Here is a 16,717-nt window from a genome sequence, read left to right on the forward strand (position 1 = left end):
CACGTACGTACCGTATGTACAGTTCGTACCGTAGGCACGCACTCCTGCGCCGCTGCTGTCCCCATCTGGCGGGAGACTGTGCGGCTCAGCACTGCCACCTGGTGGGGGAGCGCGGCACTACAGCCTCCGCCCGATGGCTCCATGGACACACGGACCCGCGGACACACAGACATAGCGTCCATGGACACACAAACGCATGGACACAGACAAATGGGCATAGCCCCCACGGACACAGCTCTGCCCCTCCCCCCCACGACTGCAGCCCCACTCATCTGCCCCCACAATAACCATCAACCCCAGGAGCCTCATGGACTGTCCAGCCCCTCCCCTCTCACCAAGTGAGCCTCAACTCCCAATATCCTCCCCTGGGGCAAACCACAGATCCCCCAAACAGCACCCATGTATGTATCCCGCCACGTCAGCGACCCCCCAGAACTCACACCAGCTACAACCATGGGACCAGCCAGGACAGGGTGGGGGTCACAGAACCTTAATCAGAGGGAGAAATCGGTCGCACGGGCTCTGTGGGGTGGCGGGGCAGCCTAGGGGACATGAGAACAGCCCAGGGGACACGAGGCAGCCCCTCAGGAGGTGATGGGGCAGGTGACTCCAGCGCCCTTCACAAGAGACCTCTGTTTGCTTGTACAGGTACTGCTGGTGGTAGGTAGTCCTCAGCATAGTATAAGTCCCCGGCTGGCTCCATGACAGTCGTGATGTCTCCACACCGCTCTGCTCCCAGTTTCTAGGACAGTATAATGGCAAGGGGAGCCTGGAGGGACCCCCTACCCACCTACCCACCACATGACACAGCTAGGGCAGGGTTTTGTCCCATACGGCCAAGCTGCAGAAAGTGACTGGTGTCACAGTGTCCCCAGGAGGGCTCCTAGTGTTACCACAGGCTCCTAGTGTCTCATTGTGGGAGGTCCAGTGTCTGCAGGGGGGTTAAAATGTCCTCAGGGTCAGTCCTGATGTCCCCAGGGAGTCGTAGTGTCTCATGGTGAGAGTTCCAGTGTCCCCACGGTGTGTCTAGTGTTCCAAGGGGGCACAGTGTTCACAAGGTATGACTCAGTACCAAGGTATTGTCTGGGAGAATTATATGAGGGGCATGTGATATATGACTTGTTATATGGGGGACATGTGATATATAACTTATTACATGGGGGGCATGTGAAGCAATCGAATGCAGAGTGATGGGTCCGGGAAGGGATGAGCAATCAAGCGCAGAGTGATGGATCAAGGGAGAAGCAATTGAGCTTTTTTTTTTTCAACTTTTACATTTTTTAAAAATTTTTAAAATAACTTATTATATGAGTGGCATGTGATATCTGGGTGTGCCGGAGTGTGCGTGTGTCTGAGTGTGCCTGAGTGTGTCCAAGTGTGCCTGTCCATCACTCTGCGACTGATTGCTTCTGCCTTGATCCATCACTCTGCGCTCAATTGCTCCTACCTGCCTATCCATCACTCTGTGCTCGATTACTAATGCCTGTTGAACGATCAATCAACCAACAGCCCTCAGAGATGCCTTAAAATCAAAGGCATGGAACCGGGCACGGGGAACACTGGGAGGTACCGGGGGGTACCGGGAGGGGCACTGGGGGTACAAAAGATGGAACCGAGTACGGGACCGACCGGGGGGAACCGGGGGTTCACTGGGAATACTGGGAATACTGAGGAAGCATCTCTGGGAAGGCAGGCCCGGATAGAGGGTGCCTTACACTGGGAATACTGGGAATACTGGGAATACTGGGAATACTGAGAAGGAAGTCCGGGGAATGCAGGCCAGGATAGAGAGTGATATATACTGGGAATACTGGGAATCCTTGGAATGAAATCTTTTTCTCTGGGAAACGTAATTCATCCTATCAGGTGTCACTGAGTCCAGTTTTGAGGAGGCCTTTGGCAGTCAAACTACTGCCAGGTTTCTAAGTGGTGGTTGTTTTTTTCTGCTAGGTTTCCTGCATTATTAGGAGAAAATAATTCTATGTTCAGGGTAAACATATAAAGAATAGAAAAATAAAAATATAAAAATATAGATATATTTGTATAGATATAAAACATCTCCAGATTAATCTATTTGAAATATAGATTCTATAATAGAAATAATGCAAATAAAAGAATATGTATAAATATGAATTATAAATATGAAAATAGAAATATGAAAACAGTATGTGTTACAAACAAGCTCCTCTTTGTTCTGTTAATGTTCTGTTAGCTGTGGAAAGCTCCCCGTTTTGATGTTAATTGTTGCCGTTGTTCTGGTCTGACTCCCACTCCCTGGAACTGCCTTGACCTGAATGGTGCCTGGCAAATCAGAAAACCGCAGGTGCTCATGGGACACAACTCAGTGACAAAAACCCCTAAAACCAACGAGCCAGTGTAACATGGAAAACTAAAAATGGCCCTGCCAAGTAAGAAAAGCAGTGCCGGAGATGCCATCAGCAAGCAGGACTCTGCTGCCTTGTCACCGTGATCTGAACAGCGCCCGATGGCCATGACAGCCCTGGAGCAGGGCGCGGGTACTGTATGGGGAGGCCCTCGGGTGAGAATGGGGGGCGCGGCTGCGCTGCCCCGCGGAGCTGAATCTGCCGTGATCGGGGTCGCTCAGCAGGAGGAGCGGGAGTGCAGGAGACGCGTCGGGCCCTAGGCCCAGAGCTGGTTTCCCCAATGAAGCCACTCAAACGGGAACTGCTTTCCTTGACTTTCTTTATTTAAGGGGAGTCTCGAATAAGTGAAAGTGGTATGATGGGTTCTTATTTGATGTCAGGCTGGGTTTTTTTAGAAAGAATAGAAACAAAAAAATAGACAAAAATGCAGTAAATATATACATACATCAAATTATAAATATATATGCATATCTAAGTATATGTAAGCTTAGATATGAGATAGAAATTAAGATAGGTATATGTATAGTATTTAATATAAATATTATTTATATATATTATTATGGTATATTTTAAGATACAAGATACATAGTGTAGATATATGAATATAAAGTACAGATATCAATAGGAAAACTATAAGTAGAAAAATATATTTAAATAGAGTTCAAAATAAAGGGCGTTTTTGTTTCTATTTGGTTAGAGGTAGGGTTTTTAAATAAGACTAAAAATATAAACATAAAAATATATAAATTTTATACATAAAATAAAAAAATTATGAATATAAAGATATATATATATATATAATGAGTAATAATATTGTATATGTGGTACATTATAATGGAAATTAAATTGAATCTATAAAATACGTATAGGTTATGAATTTGAATATAAATTAAATATTTTTAAAAGAATTTTTTTATATCTAAAGGGGTTTGCTTATAGTTTTCATTTGGTAAGAGGCGATCGATTCCTAATGCCTGCCGATCTATCGCTCTGGGCTCGATTGCTTGGCGCTGCTAGGCTGAGAAATTTAATTAATAACAAATTAATTTTTTAAAAAATTGTTTAATTTTCGGTGAATTTGGGATTTTTTTTTATTCCCCTGAACCCCTCTCGAAATAAAATCCCTCATTTGCCACGGAATTGGGGATTTTGGGACCCTCCCCCACTAAATAAAATCCTTTTTTTTTTCATGGATTTGTGGATTTTTTGGGATCCCCCTCTCAAAAAAAATCCATTCATTTCCCGTGGATTTGGGATTTTTTAGGGTGTTCCCCAGAACCCTAATTTTTTTTTCGGGATCGCTCCCTGAAAAATTCCCAGAGATTTCTCTCCAAAATCCCGCGGATCCCAGGGACCCCTCCCCAAAATTCCGAGGCTCTTCCTCTCCAAAATTCCTTTTATTGGCGGGGTCCTAGAGGATTTTGGGGGAGTCGGGGGGGATTCTGGGGGTCAGGGTGGATTTTTGGGGAGGTTCAAGGGGAACTTTGGGATCACTTCTGGGAGAAGCTCCTCTGGGAGCTTTTTGGGGTGTGGGGGGGTCGGTGTAAATTTGGGAGCGCCCGGGGATTCCGGGGGGATTTTCCCGGGGATTCCGGGGTCACTTCTGGAACTGCTGGAGCGGGTCGTGCTCCCCGTAGGTCTCCCGGTGCCGCTCCAGCTCCTCCCGCTGCCGCCGCAGCCGCGGGGGCATCTCCAGGTAAACGTTGGAGAAGAGCAGGTGAGGCGGCGGCTTCGCCTCCCGCTCCGCCTGCTCGAAGGCCTCCAGCACCTGCGGCAATTCCCCAGCTCTGGAATTACGGGAATTCCAGGAATCCCCGCCTTTCCCAGCCCCCCAAACCGGCAGATTCCTGCCTCAAATCCTGCGCGGTTTTGGTGGGGAATTGGGGTTTTCACTGCGATGAAATCCTGGCCCAGAATCTTGGTTATTCATCCCAAAAATCCCTGTGGTTTTGCATCCCCAGATTCCAGATATTTGCCCACCTCCACCCACCCCCCCCAAAAAAAAAAAAAAAAAAAAAAAAAAAAAAAAAAAAAAAAAAAAATCCCAGCTCAAAATCTTTGGGATCTCTCCATAAATCCCAGGGCCCCTTCCCCTAAATGCCAAAGCTCTCCTGTCCATAAACACCAAAAATTTCCCTCCCCAAATCCCAGTGATACTTCCCCACAACCACAACATGACCCCAAAATCCCATAAATTCTCTCCTCAAATCTCAGGATTCCTTCCCCAAAATTCCTAATGTTTCCTACCCCAAAATCCTTAAACTTCCCATCCCAGAATCCCACAAATCCCCCCCTCAAACCCCAGGGATTCCACTCCAAAATTCCAAATATTTCCCACCCCAAAATCCCATAAATTCCCCCCTCAAATCCCAGGATTTCTCCCCCAGAATCCCAACAATTTCTCTCCCCACATCCCAGGGATTCTTCCCCAAAATGCTGAGTATTTCCCACCCCAAAATCCTTTAACTTCCCATCTCAAAAATCCCATAAATCCCCCCCCCTCAAACCTTAAGGACTCCACCCCAAAACACCGAATGTTTCCCACCCCAAAATCCCATAAATTCCCCCCTCAAATCCCAGGTTTTCTTCCCCAGAATCCCAACGATTTCACTCCCCAAACCCCATGGATACCCCCTCAAAAAATTCCGAATATTTCCCACCCCAAAACCCCATAAATTCCCCCCCCTCAAACCCTAAGGACTACACCCCAAACCACCGAATATTTCCCAGCCCGAAACCCCATAAATGCCCCGAAATCCCATCAATCCGCCCCAGAATGACCATTTTCCGGGAGCTCTCTCTCCAGGCCTGCTCCTGATGCTCCTCCCACCAGCCCCTCCTGCCCAGGTAGAGGCGCAGGCAGGAGATGGGATTGTCCTGTCTGTCCCCGGAATTCACCTCGTCTACCAAGTGGTACGCCGAGCTGTCATCGCTCGTGCTGTGGTGGCCGATCCTGGGGGAGAAAATCAGTGAGAAATGAGGAAAAATGGGAGAAAAAAATCAGTGAGAAATGGGGGAAAATGGGGGAAAAAATCAGTGAGAAATGGGGGAGAAAATCCGTGAGAAATGGGGGCAAAAATCAGTGGGAAATGGGGGCAAAAATCAGTGGGAAATGGGGGCAAAAATCGGGAAAAAAAATCCATGAAAAATGGGGGAAAAAAAATCAGTGAGAAATGGGGAAAAATCAGTGAAAAATGGGGGGAAAACTCCATGAAGAATGGGGGAAAAATCAGTGAGAAATGGGGGAAAAATCTAGGAAAAATGGGGGGAAAATGATTGAGAAATGGGGAAAAATGGGGAAAAAATAAGTGAGAAATGGGGGAAAAATCAGTGAGAAATCAGAAAAAAGTTCATTAAAAAGGGGGGGAAAATCGGTGGGAAATGGGGGGAAAATCAGTGGGAAATGGGGGGAAAATCAGTGGGAAATGGGGAGAAAATCAGAGATAAATGGGGAAAAAATCAGTGAGAAATGGGGGAAAAATCCATGAAAAATGGGGGAAAGAATCAGTGAGAAATGGGTGGAAAAAAATCTATAAAAATGCGGTAAAAAACCAGTGAGAAATGGAGAAAAAAATCCAAGAAAAATGGAGGAAAAAATCAGATTGGCAATCGATAGCTAATGTGTGCCGATCGATTGATCGTGACTGCCGATCGATCATATCGGCGATCGATTGATCGCGCCTGCCGAGCGATTCGATCGGCGATCGATTGCTAATGCCTGCTGATCGAGTAGATCGGCGATCGATTGCTAATGCCTGCTGATCGATTAGATCGGCGATCGATTGATCGTGCCTGCCGATCGATTAGATCGGCGCTCGATTGCTAATGCCTGCTGATCGATTAGATCGGCGATCGATTGATCGTGCCTGCTGATCGATCATATCGGCGATCGATTGACAGCGCCTGCCGATCGATTAGATCGGCGATCGATTGCTAATGCCTGCCGATCGATCATATCGGCGATCGATTGCCGATGCCTGCCGATCGATTAGATCGGCGATCGATTGCTAATGCCTGCTGATCGATTAGATCGGCGATCGATTGATCGCGCCTGCCGATCGATTATATCGGCGCTCGATTGCTAATGCCTGCCGATCGATTAGATCGGCGATCGATTGATCGCGCCTGCCGATCGATTAGATCGGCGATCGATTGCTAATGCCTGCCGATCGATTAGATCGGCGAACGATTGATCGCGCCTGCTGATCGATTAGATCGGCGATCGATTGATCGTGCCTGCCGATCGATCATATCGGCGATCGATTGCTAATGCCTGCCGATCGATTAGATCGGCGCTCGATTGCTAATGCCTGCCGATCGATTAGATCGGCGATCGATTGATCGCGCCTGCCGATCGATTAGATCGGCGCTCGATTGCTAATGCCTGCCGATCGATTAGATCGGCGATCGATTGCTAATGCCTGCCGATCGATTAGATCGGCGATCGATTGATCGCGCCTGCCGATCGATTAGATCGGCGATCGATTGCTAATGCCTGCCGATCGATTAGATCGGCGATCGATTGCTAATGCCTGCCGATCGATTAGATCGGCGATCGATTGATCGCGCCTGCCGATCGATTATATCGGCGCTCGATTGCCAATGCCTGCCGATCGATTAGATCGGCGGTCGATTGCCAATGCCTGCCGATCGATTGCTAATGCACACTATTTGCACACTCCTTGCACACCCTTTGCACTCATACAGAGGCAGGAGGTTTCTCAGTTCTGGTCGCGGTTTTTTGGGGCGTTCATTCAGGGGGATTTCCTCAAGGATTGGGACACTCCTTGATTCCATCCCTTGCCTGTCTCCCAAGCGCCACCCTGTGGGCAGAGCGCGGTACTGCGCGCCTGCCTCTCCCAAGATGGCGGCTCGGGTGTCGCTCCCCGACCTTCTAACTCTGGCTGCAAAAGGAGGGTGGCACAGCAAGGAGCCCGCTCGCTCTAGTGGGATGCCTGCGCACGACGCCGACACCGATCCCACGGGTGCGATTTTCGGCGGCGTTTCCAATCGTGCGGACATCTCCTTCAGCCCGCTTCGGCCCGGGGAAGAGGGGCGGGGCCGCCAGCGATGGTGCCGGCGCAGCCCGGGCAGGCTCGGGGCGGAGCCGGGGCTTGGCGAGGCGGGGCACGGAGGTCCCGGGGACGGGACCGGGCGGGGCCGGGGCGGTGCTTTAGGGGCGCTCCCCAGTGGTCCCAGGCGGCACCGGGGCCGGGGCCGGGTGATCCCGGAGCGGTACCGAGCTGTGCTGGGGACGGTGCTGCAGGGGCGGTGCCGGGCCCGCCTCAGGGTGATTGAATGCCCAGAAATCGCCTCCTCTGCCCCGTGCTCACACTGAGCTGCGGGCTGCAGCGTGCTGTCGGAGCTCCGCACACAGCACGGATTTGGGCTTCCCCTCCTCTCAAACCCTCTCCCCCTTCTTCCTCCTCCTCATCTTCCTCTTTTTCCTCTCCCTCCGCCTCGCCCCCCTCCCCGGGCCCCTGGCTCCCCCCGGGATCCCCTCCTCCGGAGGCGGCCCTTCCGAACCGACCCCCCCTCCAAGCCCCGGAGCCCGAGACCATTAAGGTAAGCTTTTGAATTGAAATATCAGGATATTCACTCTATCCCACTGGCCTGAAATTTCAGGATTGTACGATTTTTTCTTGAAGCAGTTACCTTTGCTGCAGGATTGTGTGGTCACCAGTCTCCTTTCCTGTGACTCTTGTTGAAATTTGCTGTCAGATAACCGGCTAGTAACGAAATATTTGACAGAAATCAGTGCTGTGAACGGACTTCACTGCAGCAGTTGATGAAAGAGCAAAGAAAATGTCTGTCGTGTTTACGCACCCCCCCGAGGCTGAATGAATTCTGATACTGTAATAAATCAGTGCAGTTGGTGCCTGCAAAGGTCTTGACATTGATCAAGAAGATATTGCTTTGGATTTTTACTTTTTATCAGCGTTTCTTTAATCTGTACTTCAGCACTCTAGCCTTTCATAAGTCTTCTCCGGTTTCCTCTGGCCCTGCAGAGTAGTCCTCTCTGTTATTGTCTGATCCCAGCTTTGATGCAAGGAGGACTTTTTGTCTTGAAAATTAGCATCCCCCTCTGCATATTTAAATTAGTTATTTGACTTCTGAGAAAAAGCTGGTCAGCTCGAAGTCCACCAGACACCAGAGGCTGCTGTTTTTAGCACCTTATTCAAAGAGGACATCCTTTAGTTACCTAAGTAGGGGTAGAGATTTACCCCTAGGAATAAGGAATAAATGCAAGCAGACTGTCCTGCCAAGAAAAAAATCCAGTTACAGTGACTGAATTCGGGTTTAGTTGCCCTTGATCCTTGCAAGGGATTAAAGGCAGGTTCACTTGGTCTCCCAGCAATGAATGTCTCAACCGAAAGCTGCTCGAAATGTGCCGTTTTTCTGATGGTTTTGGATTCTTTTGCCAGGTGGGAACATGGACTGCTTGACTTGTTCCTGTGTCCACTTTCCACTTCAGTCCTTTGCATTTTCTCTGAAGGGAAAGCAGGAACAGGGAAGTTGGGGCAGTTCCGTCAGCAGAAAGGCTGCTAAGAATAGATGGTAAGGACTTACTTTTCTGCACAGTGCCATGTAACTGAAGGCTCGTTTTTGGATTTCACATTCTGTTCCTGCCCGGTTTTGTGAGAGCTGCAGGTGCATTTCTGTTTCCAGACCCTGCCAAAAATAGTCGCTTATATTATAATGAATCCTTTTTCCTTCATGTTTTCTTGCTTTAAATGAATTCCCCTGTCAGATTGATGTGAGCAGCAGTTATTTTTGGAGCTGCTGGTGTTGTACACGGAGTAACTGTAGAACAAATGAGTTGTGATGGCTTCCTTGTATTTGATGTGTGGAGAGGAGCAAAGGCACAGATTCATCCTGTGTAATTGCAGTCGTCCAACGTAGGTGCCAGGGTCGGGAAGCTGGGCAAGGTTTCCTCTCTTGCTGGGCCTTAGGGGGAGGGAGCTGAACCCTGGTGTCACTCGGATTCCTTCCTCTTCTCCCTCCTCCTTTCTTGCTTGTAGAGCTGGAGCTCGGGGTCACCGAGTTTGGGTGCTCGCAGTCAGGGCCTGAATTTGGAGAGCAGGAAAGCGGGGGGAAGTTTCTAGGCACGTCAAAGCCTGTCTCTAGGGTGTGGGACTTGTTGGTCTTCCTCACCACCCCCAGCAACTTGCACGTCTCTCTGGACCTTGCTGTGGTCACAGCCCACTGCTCATTTATGTGACTGTTCATCCGTCTGCCTGATTGCTTTAAGTACAAGTAGCCTGATTCAGGTTTAATTTAGCAATGATTTTCCTTTGTTTCGTCGGTAGTTTTCTAAAACTCCCCTACAGGCTATTTTGAAGGTGCTTTTTTTTTTTTTTTAACTGCCTGTGATGATAGAAAGCTGTACGGCCCTCTGAAAGCAGTATAACCTGCTTTCCAAAAATTACAGAAGTAGGATTTTTATTGTCCACTATGCAGCTGAAGTCCCCCAATGAGCCTCTTGAACTGAGGGTGAGGAGAGCGGCAGATACGACTCCTCATCAACCTGCTCTTCTTTTCGTTCCTAAAAGAAGGAAGCATGAAGGTAACTATAGAAAAAGATCTGCATCCCTCGGGGTTTTGTATTTTAGGTGTTTTGAGGTTTATTTACACACCTCCTCCTTTGTTTCCTGGACAGGTTTTACGTGACAGTGGAGCTTTTGAGTACACGTGGAAGGAGCTTTCAATTCGGCTGGAGCACTTGGATAATACAAAAGAAGACCAGAAGGAAGCAGTGATTCAGTTTTTGGAAAAGGTAACGGTGTTCAAATCAGCTGGATAAAAAAATGCAAAGAATAGTGTTAGTGGAAACTGGAGGTCTTGTTGCTATTGTTGAGAAACCTGTCAAAGACCAGCGAATGAATTCTGAGAAAAGCCTTGTTTGGGATTCTTTATACGGAGGTGGCATCCTTCTTGTGTTCAGTGGGAGGGCAGCCAAATGATTTGTAGGAAAATGAAATCCAAAAAGATCAGCTGTTATTACAGCATTGTCGGTGTAAGGGTAGAGTGGTGTAGGTGTGGGTAGCTTTGATCTCCTCTTTAGGTGCCGACATTATCAGAGCTCAGTAGATGGTGGTCCTTGACAAGGAAAGGTGACACTTGCTGTTTACTCTTCAGGATGTTGAATGCCCAGTGCTTTGCCTCCACTGTGGTCTGCCCAGGTACTCGGTGTGTGGTCGCAATCTAGGTGCCAAGTTGTGGTGGGTTTTTGTTTTTCCATCAGTGTGGCCTGTAGAGCAGGAACTGTAGACAGAATCCTGCAGAAGTGCTATGGAAGTTGTCCTCATAAAAGCTGCCCAGCTTTCAGCACGTGGTCGTTCTCAGTACCGTGTGGTTCCCCTGCACTTGCCAGCCAGCAGGTGCACTTACCTTTCTCCCCACCTTTGCTGACAGATCCTGCTGAAGCTGGTGACCAACCCCTGTCCCTACACTGACAAGGCAGCAGACCTGGTTCAGGCAGCCAGCACGCTCCAGGTGGCTCTGTTTAAACAGGACTCTGATAACATCAGCATCCCCGTCTCTCACATTGATGGTATGTGGTAACCTGTCAACATCCCAACTCCATGACTTGGGGATACACTTTCTAGCCCTAATCAGCAAACTGGGGATGGATAACTCTGGCAATCCTGTTAAGTAAGGGCCCTCCAGGATTCAGCTCTCCACGTGTTCTTGGTATCAGAAGTCGAAGTGGAATTGCCAAGTTGCCGCTTTACCTCTGAAAGTAATTTCTGCCGTGGCTGTGCCACTTGAACGGTATTTGAAATCTCTCTTCATGCTCTTGCAGCAGCGTTTTTGAACTCAAATGGAAATCTAGCCCTTCTGCCTGGGACTGTTGACAGAGTCATGGAATCCCAGAGTGGTTTGGCCGGCAAGGCTCCTTAAATCTCATCCAGTTCCAGCCCTGCCATGAACAGGGACACCTTTCAGTAGCCCGGGCTGCTCCAAGCCCCAGTGTCCAGCCTGGCTTTGGACACATCCAGGGATCCAGGAGCAGCCACAGCTGCTCCGTGCTGGACAGCAGCATTGAAAGGCAGAGTGAAGGTTCAGCTGTAATTTAGGGGTTGCACTTAAAGTTGTATTGCGTGACAAATGTGGCTTTCATCCTTTTATTAAATTTTTTTTTTTAATTAAAAAGAATTAAAAAGATGCCTTGTATTCCTGGAGTGTTGCATTCTACGTCTGTTGTTTTTCCTGTTAGTCTGGATTCTTGCTTTGATGTTTTTCTTCACTTATTAGATGTCCTGGATATGGTGGATGTCCTGCTCGAGGACAGTGATGGCTTTGATGAAGAAGTTGGGTTCTCTTTAAATGAAGACGTGATCATTTCCCTTCAGTGCTGTTGTCCCTGCTGCATTAGAAGCCAGGAATGAACAAGTCCACGTGGGCCTGGATGCTGATCCCTCTTGCTGGTCCATGACAGCATGTGACAGGTGAGATTTCCAGGTGTCTGATTTAGCAGGAAACTGGTTTGTTCCTTCTTGTGAGGAGGCTCATTGGCTTTGCATGGGCAAAGCCACTCCACGTTTTCCATCTAGGAACAGAGTTGGGGAGCTGTTTGAAAACAGAGTCCCAGAGGTAAACAGCTTGGCTCGGTATTTCTGTGTGGAAATAGAAGAATATCTGTGTCTTCTGATTTTTCTCTCGTCTTTCTTCCACAGGTGTTTTTGTATTCCTGACTTGGGTTTCCATCGGGGACACGTGGCTTGGAGCTCAGGAGCCGGATCTGTTCCTTGCCCACGGCAGATTGGTCTGCACTAGTGCAGGTGACGAATTACAGGACGGCTTGGGAACTCGGAAACAAGGAGAAGCAAGTCTTATGTGTCTTTGCAAAAAGATTTGGCTACCACAGGGCATTAATTCAGGGAGTTAAGACTTCATCTTTAACGTTCTGTGCTCTGCCAGCATCACTGCGAGCCCTGAAAGCCTCCTGAGCTGTTCTCATACAGACCTATCTTGTTTGGTCAAAAAAAAAATCTTAGTTTAGTTTCGTCCAAGAAATGTTACTACTCTGTGCGAGCTCATGGGGAAGCTTTTATTTGGCATCTCTCAGTGGGACATTGAAAGTCCAACTTCCCATTTCTTGCACAGTCTGAGAGGCAGTATTACTTTCTATCATTTTTATCACAGGCATTTTAAACTTTTTGAGGAACCGGCAGGACTGTTTGTGCGGAGGCGTGCGGTTCACAGCCATCCTCTGTCCAACGTAGGATGGGAAAAAAAGGCTGGAGAGCTTCCTACAAGGGGCTGTAAGTGCAAATGACCAGGAGCCCGGGGTTTAGTCATGATGATTTAGTATTTCTTTAAAGACTCTGATTGATTTCATGATGCCAAAACCAGTATGGATAGAAGACTGAAGTCAGGAATCACGATGGTCTCCTTGGGTTTAAAAAGCTTTAATGGTGTTTCAAGACATTTGTATGAGACCTGGTTTGTTTTTTCTTACCCTTTTATTCAATCAAAAAAAAAAAAAGCCTTGATCCATCACTGCTGCTGTGATGTGTGACAAATGCCTGTCCTCCCTCCACGTGGAACAGGTGAGAGGTGGAACTGAAGCCCAAAGAGTTTTCTGCCCACTGATAATACGTGAGCCGTATTGGGAATTCTCTGCAGAATGGCAACAGTTGTTCTTGAATGTGGCCATGAGGGGAGTGGAACATGGCAGCCCGGGTCTGAGAAGGTGCAGTGCCAGAAGGAGAAGCTTTGAAATGTAAATCAGGATTGATTCAGGTGACTCGCTACCGTGTGCTGTGCCCAGGGCCTTGGTAGAAATACTGTGCAGGGAAAAGCCAGAGCTGCCTGTGCTATGAGCTGAATTTTTTATTGGGGGGGGGGGGGGGGGTGTGAAATAAGAATGAGGTGCAAATGAGGGAATTGCTTGTGTGTGTGAATATTCTTGTCCTAAAGGAGCGCTGCCCGGTGCTCCTCCCTTCCTGTGCCCCTCTCCTGGTGAGCCTCTGTCCTGCTGGCCGTGCCTCTCTGTCTCCGTGCCTGTGCTGCTCCTTGCCCGTCTTTGCCCGCCCCGCACGGGCTGTGCTCGCTTCCTCTCTGGCTCCTGGGTTCCCTCTTTGTCATGGTACCCCTCAGTCCTTGCTGTGTGTTTGGCACTCTCTGTCTTTTCTCCGTCCTTCTCTGTGCCTCTGTGGTGCTCCCTGTGCCGTTGTTTCCCGTGGGATCCTTGTGTCCCGGTCACTGTCTGTCCTAGGGTGATGTTATGGTGTTTCTATCTCCAATCATGTGTCCTGATTATGTTTGGTATTATGTCCTGTGCTTCCAGGACTGACTCTGAGAGTGAAGCTTTGTTTTGTCTTGTTATCAGCCGGCTCACCTCCCCCATGGTCTATGTTTAGGAGAGGTTTTAGCTCGGTTTGCTTGCTTGCTTGCTTGCCTGCTTGCTTGCCTGCTTGCTTGCTTCTGCCTCTTTTTCTTTCCTTCGCTTTGCCCTTGCTTTTTTCTTATTAGTTAGTTCAGCTAGGCAGTCCAACTTTTTCCCTGGACTGTTTTCTCTTCCACCCCGTCCCCTCCCTCTCCTGGATACCATCTGAACCTGTTCCGGACGGGGACCTGGGAAACCCCAAGAAACACCGGGAGTCTACACTCTGTCACCTGCAGCAGCCATTCCCAAGCGCCAGAGACTGATAACTGGGCGACCACTCGCCAGAGAGACTGAACTCGTCATCCCTTCAGAACGGTGAAAGAGTTTTTTGTCAGCTGGCGTTGTCTTTTTTCCCTGTGCTGGGGAGTGTCTTGCTTGTTAAATAAAGAGGTTTTTTTCTCCCACTCTTCTCCGAGGAAATTCTTCCCGAACCCGGTGGGGTGGGGGGGAGGAGTCGTGGGGTTTGCTGTCTGGGGGCTCCTTCTGGAGGTTTTCCCCCAAATTTGCCCAAAACCAGGACACTGTCCCTGTTCATTTTTAATCCCTCCCTCTTGTGCTGCCCATCCAGCATGCCAGGGGTTTCTTTTCGTTTTTTGGTTATTTTTCGTTTTCATTTTTCTTCTTCTTTTTTTTTTTTAGGGGGGGTTCCATTTCATCGTGCACCTTGATGTTGATTTTCTTCCCTTGTCCTCTCTGCTGCCCCTCCTCCTTTCTGCCCCTTGTCCCCTGTGTCTGCAGGGCTGGGGAGGAACTTCAGCCCTTGTGGGGGTTGCCCTCCCTTTTCTGGTGTCAGCAGAGTCACTTTCTGTGGGATGGACACATGGGAGGGGTTGCAGTCAAGTGCCCTGCTGCTGTCCAGGGCAGTTGGAGTCGTTCTGTGCCTTCTTTGGGGTGAGGAAAAAAGGCTGAGGGGGGCTCCGACGTGGTTTGGGGCACCCCAAGGTCCCTGGGAGAGGGAGCCGGGCTGCGCTGGAGGAGCAGGTGAGTCGGGCATGGGGGGGGGTCATGGTGGGTGCCAGAACATTGAGAGGGAGGGGTGGGTGTAGAATGCATGAAAAACAGAACCTTAAAAAACAGCTAAATATAGTCTAAAAGGAATGTTTTATTGGTTTGTGTTTGGATAGAGGTAGGGTTTTTTTATAGATACTGTAAATATAAAAGAAAAGATAAAGAATAAAAATATATAAGCAAATATAAGAAACCGATATATAAATATATTACATTACATTATATTTTGTTATGAAAATAGAAATATATAAATATTTAGACTTTAAAAGGAATGTTTTATTGTTTTTTATTTGGTTAGAGGAGGGTTTTTAATAAATAATATAAATAATATAGGCAAAAATATACAAATATGCAAAAATAGATACTGACATAAAATTATTATAACTATATATGCATATATATATGTAAGTATAAATCTATAGAAATAAATATAAATATAAAATACATGTATGTAGTATGTAATATAAATAATTTATCGATTTTAATATGTTATATTAAATAGTATGTTATAATAGAATGTAAATAGCATCTAGTATATTAATATACTAGTAAAAACTACATTAAATAGTATATAAATATAGAATACACAATATAGACATATAAATCTACAGATATAAATATGAAAACTAAATAGAAAAATATATTCAAATATAATTTTAAATAATCGAGTTTTTTGTTTCTATTTGGTTAGAGGCAGAGCTTTTAAATAAATAATATTAAAAACAATGAACCTACAAATATGTATGGATATACATAAAATAGAAATAACATTAGTAATATAAATCTATGTATATAATGAATAATAAAATAATATTGTATATATGATAAATAGAATAGCAATTAAATTGAATATATGAAATATGTCTAGATTATGACTAGAAATTAAATATTAAAAAATAGATGATTTATATATATAAAAGGGTTTTTTTTTCATTTGGTCAGAGGCAGGGCATTTTTAGTTTGGGTCGGGGTTTTTTTGGGGCGTTCATTGAGAGGATTTTATGACGGGTGGGGACTCTGGTGCTTGGAACTCTCTCCCTTCTCTGTCTGTCCCTGACAGGGCGGCAGTGCCGGGCTGAGTTGGGCGGCAGTGCTGCCGCCGTGTGGACACGGGCGGGTACTGCACGGTGCCCCTCTCAGGATGGCGGAAGGGCCCGCGGGCCGGGACCCAGCCCTGCGGCAGCGCTCAAGATGGCGGCCTCTCTAGGACCCCGGCGGATAGGGATCTACATAAAACGCCTGCCCGCGCCCGCCGGCGCCCTCACGCCCGCGGCACCGCGGACCGCGCGGCCGTTGTCGGCACGCTCTGACACGTCCGGGAAAATTGGCGGCGAGCGGATCGGCGTCGGCGATGTAATCAGGCATCTTATGCCTACACACCGGGGTCCTGATTTTTTCCCGCCCTTTCTGCCGCCATTTTTGGCAGGTCAGGCGGGGTGCCGCCCGAGCCGCCATTTTGAGAGTGCGGACACACTCAAGATGGCGGCCTCTCTAGGACCCCGGCGGATAGGCGTTTACATAAAACGCCTGCCCGCGCCCGCCGGCGCCCTCACGCCCGCGGCACCGCGGACCGCGCGGCCGTTGTCGGCACGCTCTGAAACATCCGGGAAAATTGTCGGCGAGCGGATCGGCGTCGGCGATGTAATCAGGCATCTTATGCCTACACACCGGGGTCCTGATTTTTTCCCGCCCTTTCTGCCGCCATTTTTGGCAGGTCAGGCGGGGTGCCGCCCGAGCCGCCATTTTGAGAGTGCGGACACACTCAAGATGGCGGCCTCTCTAGGACCCCGGCGGCTAGGCGTCTACATAAAACGCCTGCCCGCGCCCGCCGGCGCCCTCACGCCCGCGGCACCGCGGACCGCGCGGCCGTTGTCGGCACGCTCTGAAACGTCCGGGAAAATTGGCGGCGAGCGGATCGGCGTCGGCGATG

The 16,717-nt window shown here is 48.3% G+C and overlaps 1 protein-coding gene and 1 long non-coding RNA gene across 12 annotated transcripts; one reads left to right on the top strand and one right to left on the bottom strand.

The window, feature by feature from the left end:
- The first annotated feature begins 1,290 nt into the window (after positions 1 to 1,290).
- LOC148221319 (nucleolar pre-ribosomal-associated protein 1-like) lies at positions 1,291 to 14,183 on the top strand. 11 transcript variants are annotated; one of them, XM_088178133.1, is made up of 6 exons: positions 7,573 to 7,949; positions 10,045 to 10,161; positions 10,800 to 11,836; positions 12,065 to 12,169; positions 12,534 to 12,652; positions 12,941 to 14,183. In XM_088178133.1, exons 1-3 carry the CDS (start codon positions 7,683 to 7,685, stop codon positions 10,947 to 10,949), a joined length of 534 nt encoding a protein of 177 aa, XP_088034259.1. In that variant the 5' UTR covers positions 7,573 to 7,682; the 3' UTR covers positions 10,950 to 11,836; positions 12,065 to 12,169; positions 12,534 to 12,652; positions 12,941 to 14,183. The 11 variants fall into 11 exon arrangements, with proteins under 11 accessions (XP_088034267.1, XP_088034266.1, XP_088034264.1 ...); XM_088178136.1 differs by having other exon boundaries at positions 13,017 to 14,183; XM_088178141.1 differs by lacking the exon at positions 7,573 to 7,949 and adding exons at positions 1,291 to 1,566; positions 9,846 to 9,951 and having other exon boundaries at positions 12,065 to 14,183.
- On the bottom strand, positions 2,714 to 8,179 carry LOC148221320 (uncharacterized). The gene is made up of 3 exons (XR_015808239.1): positions 8,040 to 8,179; positions 5,166 to 5,337; positions 2,714 to 4,152 (listed from the first exon to the last, which is right to left on the bottom strand). It is a non-coding gene; the product is annotated as an uncharacterized LOC148221320 (long non-coding RNA).
- Positions 14,184 to 16,717: the final 2,534 nt, after the last annotated feature.

Source organism: Sturnus vulgaris, chromosome 24 (assembly GCF_052056855.1).
Source record: "Sturnus vulgaris isolate bStuVul1 chromosome 24, bStuVul1.hap1, whole genome shotgun sequence".
Taxonomy (NCBI): Eukaryota; Metazoa; Chordata; class Aves; order Passeriformes; family Sturnidae; genus Sturnus; species Sturnus vulgaris.

Coding starts and splice junctions, on each gene's coding strand:
- LOC148221319 (XM_088178130.1), top strand. CDS start 7,683: ATGCCCAGAAATCGCCTCCTCTGCCCCGTGCTCACACTGAGCTGCGGG. Junction 7,950..10,044: donor CGGAGCCCGAGACCATTAAG/GTAAGCTTTTGA, acceptor TTTCCTGGACAG/GTTTTACGTGACAGTGGAGC. Junction 10,162..10,799: donor TGATTCAGTTTTTGGAAAAG/GTAACGGTGTTC, acceptor CTTTGCTGACAG/ATCCTGCTGAAGCTGGTGAC.